Source organism: Macrobrachium nipponense, chromosome 15 (genome assembly GCF_015104395.2).
Source record: "Macrobrachium nipponense isolate FS-2020 chromosome 15, ASM1510439v2, whole genome shotgun sequence".
Taxonomy (NCBI): domain Eukaryota; kingdom Metazoa; phylum Arthropoda; class Malacostraca; order Decapoda; family Palaemonidae; genus Macrobrachium; species Macrobrachium nipponense.
Window position 1 is genome coordinate 74970882 of NC_087208.1, and position 20223 is coordinate 74991104.

At 37.6% G+C, this 20223-nt stretch overlaps 1 protein-coding gene across 2 annotated transcripts in view; it reads right to left on the minus strand.

Annotated features, from left to right (window-relative positions):
• LOC135195067 (transient receptor potential channel pyrexia-like) overlaps positions 1-20223 on the minus strand; it is a 68742-nt gene that overhangs the window by 5400 nt on the left and 43119 nt on the right. The window contains exon 6 of one of the 2 annotated variants that reach the window (XM_064221427.1): positions 16385-17425. The exons of the other annotated variant lie outside the window; for it this stretch is intronic. Within the exon in view, the coding sequence (XP_064077497.1) occupies positions 16937-17425 (489 nt within the window). The 3' untranslated portion in view covers positions 16385-16936. Of the gene's footprint in view, positions 1-16384; positions 17426-20223 lie in introns of those variants that run through there. 2 annotated transcript variants of the gene reach the window in all.

The following is a 20223-nucleotide window of genomic DNA, read 5'->3' on the forward strand; positions in this document are numbered from 1 at the left end:
GTGTTTCTGGGCCGGCCAGAATTCGAACCTAAAGCTCTTGGCTTAGAGACAGTGAAAAGCTGTCGACCTGACCGTTCGGCCATTAAGAGAGAGAGAGAGAGAGAGAGGATGATATCGAATCCTGCGAGATTCAGCTTCTGTACCGAGAATCGATATCCAACCTGTCTCTCGCACGATGGCGGAGTATACGCTTGCAAATTTTTTTTATCATCACAAAAATGAACCATTCCGTAGGGAGGTAGTGTCGTCAATGGACCCCATGCGATTCTCTGTAGGCATTACTTAAGGTTCTTTGCAGCGTGCCTTGGGCCCCTACCTGCAACGCTTGTGTTCCTTTTACTGTATAGCTCCTTTCATATTATCTTTCCTCCATTTTACTTTCCACACACTAATAATATTGATTCCTGTTACATCTTTTCAAACCTTTTACTGTCAATTTCCATTTCAGCGCTAAATGCCCTCACAGGTCCCAGTGCTTGGCCTTTGGCCTAAATTCTATATTCAACTCAACATGAACCCCAAATACCTCCTCAAGCGAGTTCACTGTGTTTGGGAATAACTGACATCATAGGGGGAGTATGATTAATGGTAAATTTGAAGATGATGACAAGCCACAGCATTCTACAAATATCGACGAAAGACAGACATCGTTCCGAACATCATCCTGGAGAGAAAATGGACAGTAGTATTTACTAGACCAGTAGAACTGCCTAAAGGCGATAACTCGTGAATCTTCAAGTTAAACCATCAAAGGTTAACATCATTTCAATGTGAATTGATGATATTTAAAAATATATCGTAAATGGGATGAAAATTTAAAGATGTAGGGTTTTATCTGCCGAGCGAAGATTCCTTTTATCTTCAATACTTTTGTAGATATTAGCATTTGAATAACGTTACGGCCGGGCCGCCAGAAATTGAGCCCGTTTCCAGTAAGACTTCGCTTCGCTCCTAGTAAAGTATTTTATAAGATATTAGCAATTAACGTAGACTTTTAGAAGAAAACTATATTCGGACATCATTGCGCAGTAGGTCTTTTCATTTTTGCTGTTGCTTTTGCATATCATTTCAAAGCAACAGTTAAAGTTAGTGTTGGCTATGGACCTTGATCCTCTATAATTGATAGGATGATCAGAATCTATTTTGTTTATCTATAACCATGAACTGATGTTTGAGAGTAAAGACAGTTGAGCGCCCACACTTGAGCGTCAGAAATGCAAAAATTATGCTGAGGTTTGACAACATAATTGTCAGGGAACATCCACGAAGAAATAATTCCTTAGAGGGGTGGCATCATGGGCAATGCAGATGTCGATAGGGCGTTTGCATTCTACCACTTACAAGTCCTAGATATTTTAAGACGAACAAAATACTTCAAATAAACTTGTAGCGAATATTATGCAAGAGACCCAAGAGAATATTTCCGTTCAACATCTTTTAAAATGACCTTGCAGAAGTATTTAAAGATTTATTTCTTATGTATATCATTTATTTTAGATTTCTTGTTTCCATGTCATAAATAAACATGAAAGCTGTCACATTTCTGCCTTTTAATTATAAGAATTATTTTTAGATATTTTGAATTTACATCTCATAACAAGTGAAATTTTAAAACTGTCACATTTTTTTCCTTTTTCCTATCCATAAAAATAGGCTATCATTAGAAATAGTTAATTTTAAAATTGTGTAACAGTGTCTACGAAATGCGAGATATGAAAACGTCTTGTAACCAACAAAATAAAAAAAACATCTCGAGGGGACAGACGTCAAACAGAAAAGTTATTAAAACGGCGCAAGTTCTGCCATCAGATCTCAGTACAACTTGGCATTTCTGACGCTCAAGTGTCTTACACTCTTCTGTAGGCGCTCATTTGTCTTGCGCTCAATCATTTCACGACCGAACGAACCACTGGGCCACAAATATCTCACTTTCAGTTCTTCTGATGCCACAAATCCTGCTTTGCAAAAGTCTTTCCCATCGACTAGAGCAGTTTCCCCCAAAGGGAGGGAGGAAGACGTTGTGGACTTCAGGGGGGATCCTTCCTGTTACCAGGAAGCCTTTTTGACGATGAGGTTACTGCACCTACTTTGTCCTTCATCTGGAACACCCGTCTGGTACCCAATCCTTAGGTTAACAGAGGCACGAATGATTTTCGCCACAAATGTTCATTTTTTATTTCCTTTCTATCTTGGATCGATCACGCGTACGTGCATACACTGATGATTAGAAATGACGCGAATAGCAGTACTTAAGTACATACAATTAATCATAAACATAAAAAGAACAGCTTGCGGAATAACAGTTGTCCCGGATATGTCATGGATTACACTGAGGGAAAATTTTTATGTGAGAATCACACCTTAGTCGTTAGGTCTCATTGTGGAGAGAGAAAGAGAGAAGAGTATTTTGTCATACCTGTTCGTTCGTCGTGAACTCGGTGCTCCGAGAGATGAGCTCCTATTGAGTGGGAAGAGAGAGCGCAGACGCAGGTCGTGCCACAGTTGTATTGTAAGTTAAACTGGAAAAAGACTTAATGTTATAGAGCGCAGACAATCAGACCCACCTTGTCTATCGCACCTGTGATTCCGCTTTGCAGGTGTGAGAAGGAGAACAGAGGTGGTTTCAGTTGTTTAAAAGCTACACGTGTGAAAGGCTAAAATAAAGATCTACGTCCACGGAGGCCCTGGTGTGAAATAAATTAGCTCTGTTCTTTTGTGAAAGATAACGATGAAATCATCTGTCTCTTAAGCACAACGGCACGTCATCGCGGGACCCAACGAATATGCTGGCGGCATGGCAGAAAAATGATTCAAAGTTTTCATATTCTCTCTCTCGATGATATATCGTTATATATAGTGAAAATGCTAACGTAAAGCAGTGCTTACTGAGACTCCGCTGAGAGAAGCATGCTGTTCAGTTCTGGGCGCCATCCCAGAGGAAGGACAGAGACTTCAAGCAGCATAGAATTCCTCAACTTGTAGCTACTGTAGATAAGCGGCGACGGCCAAGAATCCGGGCGATGAATTTAAGGTACCCAAAGGTATAAATAAGCGAATAATAAAGGTAGTGACCAGACTGACGAAACTTGGAGGTATAAAACGTTCATCTGCAGCAGCCCTCGTTACCTTCCCACGAATAAAATAGCCACATTTGGGGACTCCTTGACGACTGATGTTGCTAAGAGTACCATTACCTCATAGATTGATTTTTTGTCGTTTATACATGCGTCACCTTTTTTTTTTTTTATCCTGACAAATGTTAAGCTACCGATATCATTTAACATCGGAATCCTTTTATCTTGGGGCTTAGAAACCACGATCATATATATATATATATATATATATATATATATATATATATATATATATATATATATATATATATATATATATATAGTAGACCCGACAAACATCCAGGTTGAAGAGGTAAAGGCATGTCTTTCACGAGTATCGTTTATTACGCCAACATTTCACATCACATGATGCATCCTCAAGGCTGGAAATTATATACTATGAAAAACTAAAACATCACTCACTCATTTAAAAAATCTAAAAAAAAAATTTTGACATTAACTGCTGGGAATTCATTATGAATTAAATTCATGAATTTCTTTTTAAAACTTTTATCGTGAAGGAAAGGGAACTTAGCAAAAATACATAATTTTGTATTTATGCTAAGCTCCCTTTCCTTCACGATAAAAGTTTAAAAAAAGAAATTCATGAATTTAATTCACAATGAATTGCCAGCAGTTAATTTTAAGTTGATCCCACGAAATCCTCTAAATATACGTTTTTTCAGAGTGAAGGACAGACTGAGCCCTTCCTTGACATCCAACATCGTTTATAAATATACCTGTCCCAGATGTAGTCTGGAAACTTTCGTTGGATGTACGAGGAGGCTTCTCAGGGTCCGTTTCTGCTCCCTTCAAGGTGTCAGCTTTAGGACAGAGTGCAGATTGTCCAATCCCGAATGATCCAATATTCAGAACAAACTCCCAGATTTGTGGTGCCCGCTTGGACATCAATGATTTTAAGATTATTGGATCTGCAAGTAGAGACGACGAGTTGATTTGGTGTTGGAGTCACTTTTCATAAAAACTAATTTACCAACGCTAAACACCCAATCGTCGTCCACACAACTGTTTTTAGGATAACTGCCTGTTTGTTTACTCTCCACGTTCGCTTTAGTCATCTTTCTTATGTTTATTTTCTCTCAGCCTTTTTAGTCACTTTTTAACTCTTACCTTGGTAGGTGTTCCTTTCGAGTTCTCGTTTTAATTGTTTCTTTTTGTAAATGTCAAATATTGTTTGTGCCTTTTTAGATTTTTTTTTGAGTGAGTGATGTTTTAATATTCATAGTAGATAATTTCTAGCCTTGGGGATGCATCATGTGATGTGAAACGTTGGCGTAATAAACGATACTTGTGAAAGACATTAAGCCTTTACCTCTTCAACCTGTATATATATATATATATATATATATATATATATATCTATCTATATCTATATATATCTATATATAGATATATATATATATACATACGCAAAATCGTGGTTTTTAAGCATATATAAACATATACACGCACACTGTATATGGTGTGCTTTTTATCTGTATTCAAATTTGCATTAGTGTTTTTTCAGCAATGCTAGAAATAGGTACATAGGACCAACGGACTTCATCTTTGATGAGAAGTCTGTGTATGATTCAACTCTTCCTTTTTTCTCTTTTCATCACGTAGACTTTCATCTGAAGCCCAAAACTGTTGATATAAAAATACCTGTCATCAGCCTATCTCCTCCTCCTCCTCTCCCTCCCAAATATTTGCTCTGTTGTTGCTTTCGGTGGCAGGGTTGGATCAAATACTGACTTTTTACAATTGAAATACAAATACTTTCGTTTAGGATTCCAAAAATACAAAATACAAATACAAATACTTTTATTCCTAAATCTAGAAATACAAATAGAAATACAAATACTTTTCTTCCTAAATCTAAAAATAAAAATAAATCACTGGTTCAGAAAATACAAATGAAAATACAAGTACTCTTATTTCAGATTTCAAAGCTACTAATAAAAAATCTCCTGAAAATTTGCAAAACTATATACATTTTTCACACAAGTTTATATCTGCATTCTATATATCATAATTACATTTAATCATCATTAATGCCCGGAAGGTTTCCGGGCCAAGTTTTGCTCGCTCAGGAGTGTCAAAATTACCGGCCTTACTAAAGACTCTTTCAGATGGTGCCGACGTGGCACAGCACCCTAGGATATTCTTGCAAAAGGCTTCAAAATGCTGAAGCTCTTGTTTTCACGCCAGCACCTCAGTGGGTTGACGTCAAAAGCCAGAACACCTTCTTCTAGGTACGACTCAAGTTCTGCCTTTACCACTGTAGTGTCGCTTGTTGATGCACTTACATTTATTTTCCCAGCTGGTGGCATGTAGGCAAAAAGACGAGGGCGTTTTGCACTCATGTCAGCCTTGTCTTGATTGGTGCTTATGGTGATGAAAGGCTCCCTCTCTGGAATTGTGTTCTTCAAAGATGACTGAGTTGACTCTGAAATAATTAGGTCCACAATCTTCGAAATCTTTTCCTTTTTTATTTCCTCACATGGCAGCCATGCCAGCTTAAACTTGGGGTCCATGACAGCTGCGGCAATGACGTCAGTCTTCTCAAGAAACGGATGCAACCTCTTTTTTATAGAAGACTGTAGTGCTACAGCTAACGCTTGTCACTTGTGTCAGTGCTGCCAATAAACTAAGTACATAACTCACGCCACCAGCTACAGCGAGTGTGACAGGGACGTTAGTGCTATCTCTGTCCAACTACCATCATGGTAGTGGGTGGGGCAGGGATGGTTGTACAGGAACGCGATGTGTACTCGTACGCAATGTGTACGCGACATGTAAATGACCCGTCATAGTTTCGTAAACCATGGTTGTTGACTTCTCTCTCTCTCTCTCTCTCTCTGTCCTCAAATGATTTTGACTCGAAATATCAAATATAAATACAAATACAAAATACTTTTTTTTCTGGGTGCCATGATACAAATACAAATACAGAATACTTTTTCTCTGGATGCTAAAATACAAATACAAATGCAAATACATTAAAATTGTATTTAAATACAATTCAAATACAAATACAATTGTATTTGATCCACCCCTGAGTTAGTGGTACTCTTAGGCCGGGTGGCCTGCTCTTTGTTGGGCAGTCTCTTCTCTTCTCACTCAGAACTCTTGCTTTAGGCCCAGCTGAGCTGAGCGTCAGTCCTTTTTTTCCTTTTTTCCTTCTTTTTCAGTATTATTTCCTCCAGTTTCGTATTTCAGTGACTTTTATTCCATCTTGCTGTTCAACGTCTCAAACTTCTACAGCACGCGTTTCCACCTGTTGCCCCTTTGAATCCCTTATTTGATTAGTTTTCCGCTTTTAATTTTGCCGTCCAACCTCTCTGATTCCACATTTTCACTGCATTGATCATCAAGACGGAATACCATTGCTGGGAGGCGAGTTCATTTTCGTAGCTAATGTTAGGAGTATTTGCACCTGAGGAATTCTCAAGATTTATTCAGTTGGTGCGGCGAGGGGGGGACAACTATAGCCTATGTGTATATAGCCCTTAGAACAGGGTCATGGACTGCTGGTAGAGGTGAGCTGTTATTGGGGACAGACTCTCAACATTCTTAAAATTTGCATGAAAAGATGAGTAGAGTGCAGATGATTGCTTTTACGTGGCCTGTCTTGGAGCCACGTTGGTGTCAATGGTTTAGTGCACTGGTTGGTCACTGTAGGCAAAAGATTAGGCAAAAGCGAGAAGGATCACTGGCCTTTCCCAACGCTATAAATGAAAGCGGTAACTGATTTCATAAATATCAATAAACTGTTTAAAAGGGAATACGGGTTTATCAAACTTTTGCGTTGAGAAATAAAATAAGTGTATATCTCTTACTGTAATTTATGCAGATATTTTATTCATCGCAAAGCCACCCAGAAATTTTCCATTTCATTTTACTTTTAACCCATCAAGTTAACTGATATGGGCTGTTATCGTTATTTTTTTTTATTTTTTAGTCTTCAGCAGTAAATTGTGAAGAACCGGCCTTCGGACGATACTAAAATGAATATCCTAGTGTTAAAACTAAGTTTTTGCAGACCATTCAAAGAAATATCGGTAAGCACAAAGGCGTCAGTGAGAGATTCGTGCCCTGGATAAGAGTTGATGAATTCTTCCACGTTGGGAAAGGAAACTCGGCTTTAGGTTAATTAAGATACAATCCCATTTACTCTCGAGAAAGAGAAGTCAGCTTTAGGATAAGTATGTATGGGATAGGGTATTAATGCCTACTTTCACTAGGTCTATATCAAACTGTATTTATCACATGGAAAATAGTTTATTATTATTTATATAATTCGCCGGTTGTAACTACAACATGGAGATATTTGCTTTGTGTGATGGAGCACCGAACAGCCATCTGGGGTACTCACTGTCTATTTGCCCGTAGCTTTAAAAGCAATATTAGCTTTGGATTTAAAGTGCATATCAATGCACCTCATTTGATATGATCTATCTTTACGGCAGAGGTGTATTGCGTTCTGACTACTGTTGCAAAACCAGGGCTCATGAATGAGGGTAATTTTGTTGTTTATTGATGCACGAAATGTTTTGGGCCTCTTGATACTTTTAATTCAGCTAATCCACCAGTTTAAAGATTTTAGATCGTCTGTTTATAAATGAGCGCAAAGGTATAGAAATTGAGGTTTGTTCTGTTCATTGACACTAAGGTTTGCCTGCACATGAAGAGGCAGACAGCGTATAGCAAAAGAATGACTTACATGTGGATTTCCTCTTGTGTGGAATGACTTCTTGCTTAGTTTCAGAAAATCTCTAGTTCTTGTCTAAAGAATCTAAATGTTTCCTTCCGATATTAAGAAACAGCATTCTAGGTCAAAATATAATGAGGGAAATAACTACTTCATTGATTCTTCTTACATCTACCGGGTAAGTTACTTTCACGGTCTGGATGTTGTGCTGTGCCCTTATGATGTAGTTCGTGCAAATCTCTCCATTATCTTTTCCCCCATGCAGAAGAACAAATGATTTCTTCTGCTCATTCGTTTGGGACCTATTCCTTGCAACGAGGCGCGTCTTTCATCCCCAGGTCAGCCACTTACTCATTGACGTTGACTTCAGTGTCGCAGCGCCTTCCTTGGGCACCAGGGTCCATTCAGTTTCTCCAGTATTTGATTATTCAGATGAGCCTCTTTTGCATCTTTTGCACTGAATAACTCTTCAAAATGCCAACTCATTCGATGCAGGACGCATTCTCTTCAGACAACGACATCCTCTTTCCAGTTTTATTCTTGGATCCAGTTGCTTGTAAGCCATTCTCTGCTTCTGTTGCCAAGTAGTATATTTTCCTTTTTTACTCCGTGATGTCGTGTTCGAATTTAATTATAAATTTGTATATATTCCACACTTTCTTAATGGCTTTTGTCTTTCTTTTTAAAACTAATGAACCTAGATTTATCTGTCGCATCTCCTCTGTCCTACAGTAAATGCCATATTCTCTCCTAATAGAAATTTTCAAACGTTTTCTAAATTATCTGAAAATATTTTTCATCATCTCAGGGCTGCACAGGTGTACAGTTGCTTACACTATATGACGGAAAAGGATTTAACATGACGGTTTTTTAAAAAAAAGGTTCACGCTTTTTCTGTATTTATTTGTGCCCTTAAAGCCCCAAATTCGCCCCCTTCCCCTCTTCCCCCCAATTTGTGGAGGGTCTGCCACCTCTTACCACGTAGTTAACACATTCCACTACAGTTAAACACTTGTTCACTGGTTTTCTATCCTTTCATGGTTTTCCACTTTCCTTCATCACTTTTTCCTTTAAATGTCTCTCATCTCATGGCGTCTTGAGATTTTGATGGCATACAGGAACGTCCTCGTCTGGTTGTCGATTATTTCAATTTTTCCTTTGGAATGCAAGGTAGACATATCGAAATTCGTAAAGAAAAAGAAAAAAAAGAGCACATCCCGATTGTGATCTAGAAAGTGACGTGGACCGGTGGTGAAGCCAGCGCGACAAACTATATCTCTGTGGCCGATGCTGTAAAGTTCGTTTGGATGTTGTAGCTACGCGGTTTGTTGTTTAAGCAATTGTTGTAATAAGTATGCTTTTTGGTACAGTGACACGTTAAAGTTACAAAATTTAGTTTTCCTAGAGTTTTTTCCCAAATTGAATTGCACAAACAGGCAGACAAGCAGAGACCAGTTATTTAAGTTTTGTCAAAGCGAAAGAGCCTTGTTTATAATTGAACAGCACAAAAAGGTAGGCCAAAACACTAGGGAAAAAGCTCTGTCAGCAATTTGTTTTCAGAGATAAAATTACTTTGTCTCTGTCAGCAATTTGTTTTCAGAGATAAAATTACTTTGTCTCTATTTGTATTGTAATTCCGTTGCGAAAAATTAGACCTATATTTATTTTTTGCATCATGCCCATGATTTCGCTGACTTCTGCACGTGTGCTAGAGCTTTCACACAATATGTCTCTTTCCGAACCGCACTAGAAAAGGTCTCTTCCCAACCTTCGTTGTTATTCATTGCAAAACAATCTCGGGAGCGTGACTCGACACTCTTTGAAGACCCTGTTCACACTCGGCGGTTGGAGGAAAGTCAGTGACAGAGCACAGGGGTGTTCACACACACAACCGCGCGGATGTTAACCGCTGCGGATTCCGCGCTGTTCGAGATACACGCGTTTGTAAGGCCCCGTTCACACGAGGCGGTTTTGCATCAGCGCCGATTCTGCCTCGTGTGATCACAGCTTCTACCACTGGCGCCAATCCGGTCTGTTATCAGGTGATCTACTCATATCCATGTGAGAGCAGCGACTGATTTCATTTCATCAAGGTTATCTATCTTCTTGATAGGATATAATACTTTCAATTTTAGATTTAGGTTCTACTACATGATTAATGTCGTTTGTAGGAGCATTGCCACTTACCGCTAGAGACGATGCTCTTTAAGGATATATATAGTTTGTAGAGAGTAATGTGGCCAGATTTTTTTCAGTAAAAGCGGGACATATATATAGGGTATATATATATTATATATATATATATATATATATATATATATATAATGTATATATTCATATGAATATATATTTATATATATATAATTAATGAATATATATCATATCGATATATATATATATATTATATAATATATATATATATATATATATATATAAATACATATATGTATGTATGGTATTGGTTTTATACACACACAGATAACTATCATTGTACCTTCGGTGACCTCGGCCCTTTATTCTGCCGACATCAGCAGCTGCAAAGGGCCGAACTTTATACACTTTACAGTTTCTATAATATTCTTTTAATTCACTTCCTTGGGTATCGTAGCAGTCGCAGAAGACGATAGAACTTGCCAGCTAGTGAAATGGCAAAATTAAACAAAATATCAGTACTATTTCGTTAAAATGGGGACCGTTTTGATTTTGTAGCAAAAAAAAAAAAAAAAGCGGGACAAAACTCACACAAGTAAAAAAAAAAAAAAAAAAAAAAGGCGGGACATTTTGCTAACTTTCCAAAAAAAGCAGGACAGACGTTGAAAAAGCGGGACTGTGGTTACATGAGTAGAGAGTGAACGTTGTCTATAAAGACCACTCCTAAAAGTTGTTTGTTCTCTTCATATTGTAGTTATAACTATGATTGCAGAATTTAGCTATTGTCCATTGCATTGCCTCTATAATGTTTGTTTTAGCGATTAATGGTGTAGAGACTTCAGAGTTTTATTTTTGTAATTTATATAATTACTGCGATGGTCATAGCTATATTATTAAAACCGATTACTATCAGGTCAATGTGATAAACTGTACTATGGTTACATAAACTAAAAATCTGGTTACTGTTAGTGCTGTGGAGAAAGAGATAATTGATTTAGTGTGTGTTCAGAGCTTCAGGGTGTTCTGATGTTAGGGTCAATCAGTATTACAAACAGGAAATAAGTTCTAGTCATGTCCACTGCTATAGAAACTACAATTTTGTTTGACCAAGGATCTGAGGCCGCCATTGTATTATAGACCCCATTCGAGTTTGCTGGTGTAACTTAATTCTTTTCAGCCTCTAGAGCGTGAATTCAGTTATTGGAGTAAGTTCCTTGATGAGAGAAAATTTTAGAGTTGAAAGAACAGAGTATATAAGGTTATGGAAAATAGCAACATTTTCAAATACCGGTTATGGATGATAAAGATTGATATCAAGGATGAGGGGCATTCCTGGTTACAAAGTCTGTATGATATGGACTGTGGTTCTGAATAAATGAGGGCCGTGCATACTACATAAAATCTTTTATCTATATTCGTCCGTACATAGATATGAAGGTAGCGTACAGTTTGTTAATGATCAAGAACATTTATGGACCAATATTTTCCATTCATGTGTTAAGTGGTGCACCAATTTTTATGTGGTTCGTTTTCGTAGGGTAGAGTGTTCGAGTTGTATGATCGCTTACCTGCTGCTGCTTCTTGATAATTCGTTCTGCAGTCTGGTCCTATGTTTAACTTTATGCTTCTTCTTAATGTAAGTTCTGGACCAGTAATCTTATTAGGCTAAGTCTCTCAGGAGAAGTTTGAATGAGACGAACGTCAGAGTTTCTTTCTTTACTGTGCAAAGAATTAGATTTACAAGTAAAATTACAACACTTATAAATCTATTGTTGGACTCTGGCAATATTTTTGCTTCTGTACTCAACGACGGCTGCCAGTCTCCTCTCTCGCGTCTTCTGTCAATCTCAACTTGAGCCACCCTCGGTTCGAATTCGGCACCACCTCCTAAGGCGGTGTAGATCTTGGTTCTCCGCCCAACTGGATTCTTGATTCGTGGTGTGGTGTTTCCTTATCTTTTCCCCATCCCCTTTTAGGTGGGGTTAACATTTAATTCCTCCTTTTCCAGGCGGAGTCAATAATTTTAACACGTTAATACCTCCTCCTGGAGGCGAAGCTCCATTATCGAATGAAGCTGGAGTAAGTTGGTGCGAGGTCCCACAGGGTCCAAATGATTTTATGACTGTCTTAAGATTTACATTGCGATGGTTGTTATGGTTCATTCCTTTGACTAAGGTTTTGTTGATTAAATTCTGGCTCACACACCAAAGCTCAATTTTCTCTCTCTCTTTCTCGTTATTTTCACTGTACTTTGATTATTCTCTCTCTCTGTTTTTACGCTACCCTATTTACTATTATTTCTTATAGCTATCATTACACATGGTGATGACTGCAAAACCAGTCTGATTTAGTTGCGGTCAGGATGTTAGTGATATTTTGAATCCCTATCAGGTTCTAGGCGGCATCAATTGTAGATAATGGATATGATTCAGGCACTGTTCTAATGGGAGTTCTGGTTAATGGTAGTGCGACTAAGGTAGAACTATTGAGTTGCAGTGACGGATGTTGGACAATGATAATGTCATAATGTGGTTAACTTAAGTTCCAAACAAATATTAGTTTGTAAGAGTTACTATGAGATGTCTTGCATACACTAAATGATTTAATAATGATTATTGAGTAAAATGGGACCACCATGCTCCTTTGAGCATTATGAAAGACGAGGAGTAATTTGAGTTTCTCTAATGAGCTTCAAGTGTGTTATTGGGGTTTTACCACTGAGCTTTTACTTAGAAGAGGCGTGACAGAGTTACACCACTGGTGGGTGAGGTGTGAGATCTGCTTCACCGCTTAACTTTTAGTTAGATGAGGCATGAGATATTTTCACCACTGAGTTTTGAGACTGACGAAGAATGAGTCGAGTTTCGCCATTGAGCTTTTACTTTGATGAGGCGTGAGTACAGTTGCACCACTGAACTTTCAGCCTGGTTAGGCATTTTTGCCACTACACTTTTAGTTGGATGAGCATCAGTTGGTTTCCCCAATAGACATTTAGTTTGAGGAGGTGTTAGATGAATTTCAACACCGAGCTGAGCTTATAGTCTGATAAGGCATGGGTGGAGGTAGACCACCGAGCTCTAAGCTTGGTGAGGTGTGATGTGAGCTGTGTTTCACCTTTGAGTTTTAAGTTTGATGAGAGATGAAGTTGAGTAGTTTCACCATGTAGGTTTTAGTATGATGAAGTGCAAGTTTAATTTTGCTCTTGAGATTTAGTGTGATGAGCAGGGACGGAGCCTGACATTGTGAACATCTGGGGCTTAGCCCTGAGGGGGTTCTGGGGGTCCTTCCCCCAAAATATTTTTGAATTTTATAATGGATGCAATTTCCTGCGTTTCTTATTACCTATTTTAGGGTGACGTGCTGGGACATTGGCAAATCCTAAATACCTTCTGCATTCGTGTTAGACTAAAATTTTTAGTTGGCCAGAGGCTCCAGAAGACAGTGCTATTTAACAGACAGTAACAATAACTATTTAACTATTGACTCCAAGAGATTTTTTATGTTAACTACAATTGCAAAATTGAGACTTATAAATGTGAGACTAACTTTCAGTTGATTCAAAGTAGGATTGCAGAGATGGATGGTTTGAGTTAAATAATCAATATGTCAAACATAGATATATATTTTTTTCATTCTCTTGGATTTTCATTATATGCCGTGAACCTCAACATTTTAATATAAGGTAACATTTTTAGGTAACATACAACACTATAAAGTAAACAGACAGAATTAGAATTAAAGAACGGATTTCTGACATTTCAAACAACGCTGGTGACCTGTTTTATGAGAGGGGGAAGAACTATCATAGCAGCCTAAACTAGCCAGCGCTGATGTAGGCTGTCTAGCTTAAGGCGGGACTGCTCCCGGTTACTGCTGCCGTAACTTAGAAATGACTGACCTGAAACATGTGACAAGTCTTTGGCTGGTACTGATGCTACTATGGTATCACTGGATGTTGGTTTTGTAGAGAAATTCCTAATGATGATGGTTACACACCCAGAGGCTACTTGAACAGGACTGCTGTCCTGCCAGACTCCGGTGTTTAGAACACTTGAGTGCACAATGTATCTGCTGACGAAATTCTTTTGTGTAACGAACAAATTATTTGCCCTGAATGAAAAATCGTTTATGTCTGTTTACTATGAGATTCACAGCCGGTGTCCCGGTGTTTTTCCGGAATAAAATTTTATCAACGTAACTGACAAAGATGACACTTTGTCACAGGGTATCTTACATCCCTACTTAATTTTTTATTGTTTTCTGTATTACGAAAGTTGTATCATTTTGGTAGTTAAGAGTAACACCGACGTCTTTTAGACATAAACAGCAAACTCAGAGGCATGTCTTTTGACGATTTAATGTCGTAAGTTATGAAGTCATTAACTTGCCTCCTCCTCGATGGATAATTGGCTGTTCGTGAAAAAGTCTCCTCCTCTGGCAACAATGAAATACAACCAATATTCCTTGTTCACACTTTGTAGTAGTATATAGGATTAATTCCAACTTTGTAGCAGCATATAGGATTTATTCCAAGAGGTCGAGTGCTAGGATCCTTGAAGAAAAGGGTTTCCACAAGTAATCCGAGGAATTACTTTCTGTCACTATTTCTCCTTTGAAAAATTATATGACTAAAAATCAATTTACAAAGTGAAGAAAACTTTGGCATTCGTTGTAACTCTTTTGTTATTTTTCCTAATATGACAGGGATGATCATTTTGATAAATAGAAAATTGCATATGATTAGATTCCTGGATTATAGACTTTAAACGTCAAGCCAAACACTGGGACAGCAAAGGTCATTCAGTGATGTATCATAACCCATGACACTTTTTTTTTTTTTTTTTTTTTTTGGGGGGGGGGGGCGGGTGGCAAAGCAAGTTTTAATGTTGTTTTCGCAAGTTATATTTTACTAAGAAATCAACAACCATTGTTTTATAGAGCATATATAATTATCTTTCTGCACCTTATGGAAGTCAACAAATGACGAAAACTTGGTAGCCTTCGATGTCCGGGTGTACTCCTTCCCAAAAAAGGGCCCTATTATTCATTTACCTGTTCAAGCTTACGTAGGGTCTGCCACGGGCCTCCTCACTTCTAAACAATTGTGCAAGTAGAATGACAAAAGCTGTCCTGCAACCACGGAGTCAGTGACTTATCATGGCCACCATTCCTTGACAAGGTACGAAGCCTTGACAAGGTACGAATCATTGAGAATTTCAGAGACAGCTGTTTGTCGACATCTCCTTGTGGGAGGAGTCATCACGCCATATGTTTACGTCACATATAACTTTGAACCCTTACATTAGAGTCTTCCGCCACTGTCTTCGGCTGTTTTATTTTACTCTTATGAATATACTTTCTTCTAGGTGATAAAGAATGCTGCCGAAAATTAGGTATGGGAGTAATGTATAGTATGGCGAAGTAGTATCTTTGTCAAGTGCACAAGAAAAAAAGTTATTCCCAGAAAAAACATCCGGGACCCAAAGGTTTTGGAATCTCATAAGTAGTTCCAAGTAATAAGTTATGTAATAGTTTTACAAGAAGCCCAACACCTGAATGATATGTATAGTATATATATAAGATATATATATGTATGTGTATATATATATATATATATATATATATATATATATATATATATATATATATATAAAGTTATCACATTACCGTGATTCATATACATACTCGAGCTACAAATTTCCTATAATATCTAATTCGCTCTAGCTCGGAATTAATATATTTTCATATATGTTTAACCGAAGGGAAATTTTTTAGTCGATGAGAGATTTGTCGGCCACGGGTTCGCGCCCGAGCCGACAAATCTCTTATCGACCTTAAAAAAATTTCCCTTCGGTTAAACATATAGAAAAAAATATATTAATTCCGAGCTAGAACGAATTAGACATTAAAGGACATTCGTAGCTCGATGTATATATATATATATATAGATATATATATATATATATATATATATATTATATTGTCCTCTGGGATGAGATGGTGGTGGTTTCATGGTTTTTTCTTACCCAAGCTGCGACCCATAAACAGTCGGCTGACCACCAAGTGCCTAATTCGCTGCTGAGTTCTGCAGAAGAACAATTTTTTTTTGTTTTTTCCCTTTTGGTGGGAAAGTTGTCATTCTGTTCCACGGGTGATATTGATGATAAGATGATAATGATCAGTCCCTGCTTGAAACTGGAGGGGACATTTATTCAGTGGCTCCATTGTTAAAAGTTTGATTGAGATTTCGTAAAAAATTAGTAAATGATATATATATTATATTATATATATGACACACATACATATCATATATATATATATATATATATATATATATATATATATATATATATATATATATATATTATATGTACACATACTCACAAGGAAATTGAACAGGTTTCCCTAAACTCAACAGATTATTATGGCAATAAAAATACATGGTTCTGGTTAATATAATCAATATAGTCTATCCGTCTGTGTATGTTTATGACGTGGGAGGCTGCTCAGAATCTATGACAGACAGAACTTGACTCTTGTCGTCTAGAAACGCATTTATGAACGCATTTTTTGACCCACACTTGACGACTTCATCCCAAAACCTACTGCATGCCTAAAACGAAATTTCCTGACTAAACATCGTCAGCGAGATGTTTGATAAGTAACAACTTTAACATCAATATATTCTGAGTGATTGGTAACGATTCTCAAGAGAATAAACTGCCACGTGAAAATGCAGCTCACTGAATTTGCTTTGTCATTTCTGGCGCGTCATGTTGGCAATGCATTTTCGAAAGATCAGTCATGACGAGGTATTTCAGTTGAGCAATTTTGCTTTCTGGATTAGACCTCTTTTGCGGCCATAACATTATAAATAAACTTTCTTTCCGCCATATTGTTGTGACCTTGACACATTAAATTGGTTTGTGCTTCGGTTCTGTCTACATCTAAGAAATATCTACGACTCTTGCTCTTCATTCGTATCTCTGACTTGCACTTCTCTGGCACTGGAAGGAACCGACACAGAATTCTTGGCATGAACGAGGAACTCCGCCATCGTTTGCCCTCTGCTAGAACTGGGAGGCTCTGACCCGGTGCTGCTGTAGATGCCTTGAACGAGCAATTCCGTGATCTTTTGCAGTTTATCTTCGAGGGTACTCATGCGGTCGGCGAGCGCCCCGTGAGAATCGATCATGTACTCCATCTTCTCGCTGACGAGTTCAGTCACGTTGGCTTCGAGCTCCTTCAAGTCGTTGCCTCCGTCGCGGATGTAGTCACTGCCTCCGCGACGAATACGGCTGCCACGTTTGGTCCTCGTGCTGGCCTTGTTGTCGCCCTTGTCGAACGCCTCCCGGTTCCTGAGGCACTCCATGATGTTGCAGAGCAAGTGCGACGGCAGGCTGGTCTCGGTACACGTCTTATCTCGCACAAAGAAGAGCCTGTTTCCCTGTGGGGAAAGTACTGCGGTTAGAGGCCAAGCATACTGTTGTAAAGGACTTGTTTTTTTTTTTTTTTTCTTTTTTACAAAGTAATCGAGTGAAAAAGGTCAGAAAAACCTTGGTAGAGGCTAAGAAGTAAACAGACCAAGAAGTCTAGCTTAAGGCAAAGATGTAAACAGATCAAGGACAGTCACGGATGAAGGTTTTAGTATAGAGATCGAGGAGGGTCTTAGACGAAAGATAAAAGAGTCAAATCAAGAGGATTACTGGATAAGAAGTAAATTGACTGGGTGGATTCTTGGAAAAAGTCTGAGAGACAAACATAGGGATGTTTGGATAAAGGCTAAGAATGATATTGGAAAAGAAGTTTCAGATGGAAGTTAATGCGTAAACAGACCAAGAAGAGTTCTTTAATTAAAAACGTAAGAATTTAGCTGACCAAGAAGTCTTAAGCCAGAGTGGAAGGCGAAGATGGAGTTTCTCTGGTAAAGGCTCAGAATTAAGCAGATCGGAAAGATTCTTAGATTATTTTTAATTAATCCTCAATTCTTAGATTATTTTTAATTAATCCTCAACAGGCTAGAGCAAACAACATATCATGCATTATAGTATGCCACTAATACTTAATCATGTCAATCCCAAAGTAGAATATAGAACCTGGTTTAATGTCCACCAGGAAAGTCAGTGTTACGTTTAGCAAAATATAACAATAGTTATCCCTGGTAGTATTAAAATTTTTTAAACAATTAACTTAAGATTATAGTAGAGCTATTTATGGTAACACTGTGATATTGTTTTGAAGATGATATACTCAGAGAAGAGTGCATAAATAATGTTTTCATATTCATGTTTTTTTTTTTATCTTAATCACATAATTCGTCTATTCGTGTGTGTGTTTTAAGGACGTTTCATTCAGTCTGACTGAAAATTTTCCTGAATTTTTCTTTTTATTTTTTTCATAATTACATATTTGTTGGTTTCTTCCTACCGTTGCAGAGGCTGCGTTCAAATTCATGGTATATGTTTCGTTTTCTGTTTATACATTCCACAAAGATACAACGCCATTTCTTAACGCTAAGATATCGTCTGTCTTGCTTGACATAACCCACTTAGACAAGATCAAATCTTTCACCATTTGCTTCTCTGGCAACTTGCCGTCTCGCCCTCCCGCCCCCCCCCCCCCCCTCTCAGCACCACACTGAACAACACACATACCAAATTGCACACACACACAGGACTTAATTAACTCCCCGCCCATGACCTCAACCCATCCCGGATTGTGGCGGTCTGCCTTACAAATAACTAACCCTTTTTTCCCGAAAAAGGTTGAAGGAGGCGTTTTCCTTTCGCTGTAATTGTGGGTTTAGGTATGATGGTTGCTAGCCCATCGCCCTCGGTCCAATATACAGTCAAGGAAAGGGTGTTCCAGGCAGTGTTTGAGGACATTCTTTAGGGATCAGCCATCTAGTACTAACTAGATCCAGGGTCGCAGAAGCAAATTTAGACAAGAATCTTGCCGGTTTTTCAAAATATATATATATATATATATATATATATATATATATACATATATATATATATATATATATATATATATATATATATATATAATGTTATATGCATTATATAAAATTTTATATAATTAAATATATATTGTTTGTGTATGTTTATATGAATTTTTACCGCGTAACTGAGGCCTTTTTATGTTCACAGATATTAAGCTATAAATATCGTTCAATGTCCAATCCGCTATACCTGGGGAATAACTTTCCTCCAAGGGGGAATTGTAGAGTTATAATTGATAAATGCTTTGTCACAGTGGGGTTCGAACCACTGCTTGGTTTAGAATCGGTGATGACGGTGACTTGACCACTGAGCCATCAATTGAGATATTAGTAAGTGCCGACTCTGTTGTACATTTGCATGTCAAATCGAGGTTTTGTATATAGAATCGAATTTTTTTTGTCACATTAGCCATATTTTTTATTTACAAATATTTAATACCCGAATATCGTTTAATATCCAGTTCATTATACTTCGGGAGGAACTTTAACTGAAATGTTACCTGATGAGCGGTTTTGTGAATTATATATATATAGATATATATATATATATATATATATATATATATATATCATATATATATATAATTCACTTAACCGCTGAGTTACTTTCCTGGACTGTGTGTCATATGGATGAGCCAAAGGATTCATATGAGAACGAGCGCTGTAACATGAGCTCAAATTGGTCTGTCACATGAACTGATTCATTAGCTCAGACGGGATGCCAACTCGACCGCACTCAAATCCGCTAGAAAATTTGGAGAAAAATGCTAGATCCCGCTAGATATTTTCTCTTTAAAGCTGAATTTCCCACTGGGACTAGTTATAGATTAAACGTATAGCAAATAATTTTTTATCAACTGGAAATAGTACACTATTGGACTACTGGAAAAAAAACGTATAGGCCTATGGGATTCCAAGGTTCCGTTCTTTTGCAGGACACATTTTAGTAGTTGGTAGATAGAACATTTATTACTTCTAGTCAACATTGTCAGTGCCTATCGCTACAAGATTACGTAATTCCAGCTCTTTATTTTTCAATTTTCCTATACGTAATTCCAGCTTTTTAGTCAATTTTCTATACTAATTCCATTTTTCATTTTCCTATTTTTCAATTCTCCTTTACGTAATTCCACCTTTTTATTTTTCAATTCTCCTTTACGTAATTCCAGCTTTTCATTTTTCAATTCTCCTTTCAAAGCATCAACAAAGCTTCTATTTTACTGTGACTTATTAAGTCAAGA